Below are 6,301 nucleotides of genomic sequence, written 5' to 3'. Positions count from 1 at the left end.
TGGGGAAAGTGAGTGTGGTAGGTGGCTGTCCAAAATATCTAGCTGCTCCCAGGTTACCAATGGCGCACCACATAAGAATGCGCCATTAGTAACCAAGGTTACTAATGGCGCACCTGGGAGTGGTGCGCCATTACTAGTTTTGAAAAAAAACATGTTAGTAGTGGCGCACCAGTGGGCAGTGCGCCATTACTAGTTAGAACTAGTAATGGCGCACTGTCCCCTGGTGCGCCACTGCTAACAATTTTTTTAATCTTTTCTTTCAAAACTAGTAATGGCGCACAGAGGACATTAATGGCGCACCTGTATCTGGTGCGCCACTGTTATATAGCAGTGGCGCACCACATACATGGTGCGCCATTAATGTCCATATTAGTTATAGCTCTTTTCTTAGTAGTGTCTGTGGTAGCCACTCTGCAGGTCGCCAGTGCGGCACCCATCGAGCCTAGGTGAAAGGGTGGTGGCCCTTTGCGATGGCGGAGACAGCTCAAGTGTTGCCCAAGGTTGGCCTGTTGATGCAGCTGGTGCTCAATGCTTGCTCGGTGTGGCCCTTCTTCCGTGTACTTAGTTGGCTAGTCGGTGTAGGCGTAGTGCTGGTTGTCGGCATCAGCGTTCCTGCTGTTGCCTTTGTGTTGTTCTGCCTAGTGCCTTGTATCTTCCTTTCCGCTTTGCTTTGCACCTCCTTTGTAATGTGGTGCCCTTGTAATCCTGGCCGGTTGATGGCTTTGTTAATTGAAAGTCGGGCTAGGTTTGAGCACTTCTTGGGTTCGGCTGGCTCCTTTTCTCTAAAAACACACATTAGTGAACACGAGAAAGGATAAACGGGGTGCATATATCACAAAGAAATCGGACAACATGATGGCAGTTGTGCATGAAAACAGGTGCATAAATGCATTTAAATCAGATGCAAAGATGGAAACATATATTTTCTAAGATTTTGGTTACTTCTAGTTTTATACCACGGAATAAACTATACAATGTACCTATTTGTTTTTTAAGTTCACATCAATTGTCACATCATTTTGCACCGGTGCTAGCGAATTTCTCTCTCCCTGAGATTGTGCATATTACTAGCTGATGCAACGCCCTCTACCAGCACCCGGATGCTTCCACTCTTACAAAAACAACACCTGGCTGCGGTATAGCCAAAGGCTCCACAAGATCGATCACAAGGGATGCGTCTACTTATTCTTTTGTATGTTGGATTGAAATTTCTCGATCAAACAGGGAACTTCACTTTTATTCATTACCAATGCATTTCGCATAGGCACATACACCATTTTATTTAGTTTGTGCGCACTCCCACAAATTAAGAGGCAGGTGCATGACACAACATAGTAGCTACTCATTTGCTTGACTAGGCGTCTGGGTATGCGGCCACATCCTTGCAGACATACGCTCCATCTCCGGACGCATCAACGACGATGGGTAGCCTGCAAACCGCTGTGATGCTCGCCGCCGTCAGCTTCACCACCTCCCTCCGGCAGCGTGGGAACGCTCCTGTCCCTGCCTGTCCCTCCTGCGCGCCATGCTCCTTATACATGCTGTCCAACATGCTGTAGAGGGCCCCGCACCTGCACCACTCGCTGATGTGGGCGAGCTGCTGGCAGCAGTCCCTTAGGACAGCCTCGGGCACCTGGCTGCCATTGCACTGGAGCCTCAGCAATGGACGACAGGCAGGGAGCGCGGGCACCTGGAAGGCCTGCCCCGGATAGCACATCCAAGGACCACTGTTAACGCTCCATGCGTCGTACTCGGCTGCTATGGGTGTCGCCACGAGCATACATAGTAGGAGCACCGAGAACACGGTCTTCATCGACATTCTTCCTCTATGCACAGACTTTCTGCCTCTAATTTAGTACTATCTTAATCAGTTGTGCATATGGATAACTACACTCTTGATCTCTGGACGGTTTATATAGCTAGATAAAGCTAAAAAGGTGCAAGGAAACAGACATAAGCCGTTCATGATCTGCGTGGGTGGCTTGTGTCTAGTGCCTATAGATTGGGCTTCCACGTCGTTGTTCTTGATCCAGTGCGGTGATGTATTTTGGCATGCATCTAAACATTGTGATTACAACCCATAGTTTGTTAATCTCACTACTAAAAAGCTAGGATGGTTACCATATCGACAAAATTAGCTACATTTTTGGTTCATATATATGGCAAGGGAAATGCAAAGAGGTCGACGGACCGGACATAAAACCCTAGCTGTCCATCATACCATCTGCGTGAGTGGCTTGTGGGCTTGTATATATTATATTGACATGTCACAACTAATTTTGTTTGCAACTTCCAACAGTGTCGTGCTGATGTGTTTGCATAATTGCCAGCTTTTCAAGTGCTGAGTAAAACCCATAGTTTGTTAGAGGATTCTATATTAGATCACGCAAAGAAAACTAGCAATGCAAGATTCATCTTGGCACCATATGTCCACCTTTGCATGAGGAAATCATTAAATGGGAGTGCTCAAGAAGCAAGAGAATATAGCCAATGCATATGCAAGATTGGAAAAGAAGAGAATGCACATATCGACGAGGCCAATGGAGTTCGGTGGAAAAGAAATTACGTGTGATGTTTTCTGTTTAAAAAGACGCAGTCCAAATATGCAACAAGACAAAGTTCACTACCGGATTTGAACATCTGTCGTGTGCCAAAAGCACACGGCAAAAGCCTTGTGGTTTCATATGCAATGCAATATGATTTCATATGCAATTTGATTTCATATGTGTTTCAGATTATATAATGTAATGTGATTTCATATGTGTTTCAGATTATATAATGTAATGTGATTTCATATGCAATGCGATTATATAATGTAATGTAATGTGATTTCATATGCAACACAATTTTCAATGTAACGAGACTTCATATACAACACAATTATTATTTTTATATTTCGGTCATATTTTATAGTGGCTTTTTTTATGAACGCCACGAAAACAATAAGTACATGTCGTGTCGGTCGACCCGCGCCAACAGTACCAAAGTTATCAGTGTCGTTGGCCACCGACGCCAGTAATATTGTGTTTCTATCGGCGTTAGAAGCCGGCGCCACTAGTGAGCCTTATGAGTGGTTTCATACTAGCGGCTTCTCCAGTCTGCGCCACTAACAATGTTTTCTAGATGCCTCTACTAGGCTTCAGTGTTTATAGTCGTCACTAAATGGTCTACAGACCTGAATATAATTTTTATTATTTCTGGTCTTCTTTGTACTACCATAATTGAAAAGGAATAGATCGAAAGTTTTTCCCCAAAAAATGTGTCGGGAGCCGTTGGAAATCATTTACACACAAATCAACACATAGCATTCTTTTCAGCCCAACCCACACAATTATAGGCCCCAATCCTCGGTCATGAGCAAAGCCCTCCTCATGTTGGCAACCAACATAATCATATGAGAAAAGGCTAGAAAACTAACCGAATTTTGCAAGATGAGTACGAAGATTGGGGCCTAGTTAATTAGCAAGACACACTATAGTTATAAGAATGGCAATAATGGGTTAGAGGGTTACTCTAACGGAGCAGATTACCCTAATCATAATTTATCTTAATCGTGTCATGCTAACCACCACTTAAGGCAATTAACCTGGTATGAAAAAGAAGATTAAAAAGGATAATCCAGACCTTGGATATGTCCAAACATACTTTCCTAGGATCACAGTAAGTATGCATCCACATCCATACGATTTCATGTCACAAAGAAAGTAAACTACTTCAATACCAGTTTAAGCGTTATCACAATAATTTTCATACACACATAAGTCTGAATACAAACCCTACAGTACAATAAAAGTGGTAGCTTTGACTTGCCTTGGCACTATAGCGAAGACCAGCTCAAGCAACCCTGCCAGCATGGCAAAGGCCCCGGCAATGGTTAATGCCACTCGGTTGTTCCCCTCCACATCACAAGGCATCATGCCAACTCTCGGCACAAAGAAGGACTCCGCCCAAGCTCGGTCGCGCCCTTCGATGCAAGACATGCTCAAGAAACGGTACATCTTCCAACGGGACATAATCTGTGACATGTTCAAGGAGTTCATTGCCCACGAAGCGTTGACCTTACCAGCACCGACTCGGCCGGAATGGGTAAACATGTCTGTCAATGCTTTATTCTGTTCTTACCACATGTGCGGAGACAGGGAGGGGCGAGCAGGGGTCCAATCGCTCGCCCCCCTCAGCGATCTGTAGCAGGTTTTTTTTTTTGAGCATCCGATCTGTAGCAGGCAGCTAATTACATAATTAGCCCATTTCCTTTTTAGCGTAATATAAGCCCATATAGAAACAATTAACTAGATCAGCACCAAAGCAGAGAAGCCCACCCAATAATTCATGTACAACGGTTGTGGCTAGCTATTTTTTACCACGGCCCAGTGCCTAATCCATCAGTACGTACATGCGTGTTCTGCACTTCTCCGAGGGCGTTCTTCGCCGCCACCGCTTGCCGTCAGCGTGTCCTGCTAGGGTCTAGGGTGTTTGTCGTTGCCCCTGGCCGCTACTCGACACGACAACAACACCGTCCACCACTGATCTACAGTATGCTGTCGACGCACGGGCATGGGCGGACGGCTTGACGCAGGCGGATCTAGATCTCGGGTGAGCAGGATAGATGCAGGTATATTACACTGATAGTAGTTATAATTGTAGCTCTACGTTTGTCCTAAGTAAAACTAATTTAGGTCCTAAGTAAAACTATCTCCTTGCCCCATATGATGTTTATCCAAGTATACAAACTTCTATTAGGACAAGGGGGCTCCAAGAACTCTCCATCTGGATAATATCTTGCTTGCAACACACGGGCACATAATGGACCAGGGTTGCTCACCACCCTCCAAGCTTGTTTAGCTAGTAGGGTTTGACTGAAAGCATAATAGTCCCTAAAACCCATCCCACCACTCGTTTTGCCCATGCACATCTTCTCCCAAGACACCCAATGCACCTTGTGTTTGCTATCTGCCACTCGCAACAATCTTGAAGCAACGATGTGTGGTGTATATTTTACCACTACGTACCACCGCTTGTAGAATATGCAAAGGATTCGTGGTGAGTACTGCATCGTTAGGGGAGTGCCTAAATATGTCTCCCATGTCTATACGATTAGTAGTAATATGCCAAATGATAGGGCCTCTTTGATTCAAAGGATTCTCAAAGCAATTTGGTGGCATTGGAATCCTTAAGAATTTTTTCTATATAGGCCATTTGATTCATAGGCCTGAATCCTACAAGATTTTTCCTAAGGATCCTTTCCAGTGCATTTCATAGGAAATTTAGCATCCACTCAAACTGCTTTTAAAGAATAATTTATTTATTTATTGTGACTTAGAACGATTCAAAATCATGTAGGATTCACACATGTGCATGACTTTACCATTTTTTTTTCTATTCCAGCCCTAATATATAAAGCTCCCCATTTTTCTGGAAAAACTTTGATCTTTTTTTAGCTGGAAAAAAATTGGTTTCTTTGATAAATCGCAGCTATTGTTTTCCTTTCAGGAGAAGCAAATTTTTTGGGGCGCCCCTATATCTCAAGCTCAGCGAGATGGTACGAATCATATCTGAAGGGTGCGCGAGTTGGGCCAGCCCAGGCGCGCGGGAACAAGTGCCTCTTTTTTGTTTTTTGTTTTTTCAGATTTTTTGTTTTCGGTTTTTGCCTTCTGTCTTTTACTTTTTTTTATACTTTCAAATATTATAAATAAATATATTACAAAAAACAGTCTACATAAAAAATTTCAACTGTGTTGACCAAGCATTTGAAAAATATTGAATGTGTATAGCGAAAACGTTTATCACGGGTACCAAAAATGTAAAAAATAAAATGTCTATGAAATAATTCGATCATGCATTAAAAAATATAGCATTTGAAAAAATGTTGAACAGGTGTTTGAAAAATCTTAATCAAGCATTTGGAAAATGTTAAATATGTATAAAAAATGTTGACCATGTATTAAAAATGATGAAAAAAATTGGTCATGTATATAAAAATGTTAATCAAGCATTTAAAAAAACTGAACAAGTCTTTTAAAATGTTAATCAAGCATTTAAAAAATGTTAAACGTGTATTAAAAATGATGACCATGTGTCACAAAAATGTTAATCTTGTGTTTGAAAAATGTAAATCAAACATTTGTAAAATGTTTAATATTGTGTATAGAAGAAATATTGACCATGTATTCAGAAAATGTTAATCTTATATTTGAAAAATGTTAATCAAGCATGTGTAAAATGTTTAAAATTGTGTATAGAAGAAATATTGACCATGTATTCAGAAAATGTAAATCTTGTATTAGAAAAATATTAATCAAGC

The 6,301-nt window shown here is 41.9% G+C and overlaps 1 protein-coding gene across 1 annotated transcript; it reads right to left on the bottom strand.

The window, feature by feature from the left end:
* Positions 1-1,208: 1,208 nt before the first annotated feature.
* Positions 1,209-1,883, bottom strand: LOC109756873 (alpha-amylase inhibitor 0.19). The gene has a single exon (XM_020315710.4). It carries the CDS (start codon positions 1,817-1,819, stop codon positions 1,355-1,357), a length of 465 nt encoding a protein of 154 aa, XP_020171299.1. The 5' UTR covers positions 1,820-1,883; the 3' UTR covers positions 1,209-1,354.
* Positions 1,884-6,301: the final 4,418 nt, after the last annotated feature.

Source organism: Aegilops tauschii, chromosome 3 (genome assembly GCF_002575655.3).
Source record: "Aegilops tauschii subsp. strangulata cultivar AL8/78 chromosome 3, Aet v6.0, whole genome shotgun sequence".
In the NCBI taxonomy this organism is placed as follows: Eukaryota; Viridiplantae; Streptophyta; class Magnoliopsida; order Poales; family Poaceae; genus Aegilops; species Aegilops tauschii.
This window is presented reverse-complemented; position numbering and strand designations above follow the sequence as displayed.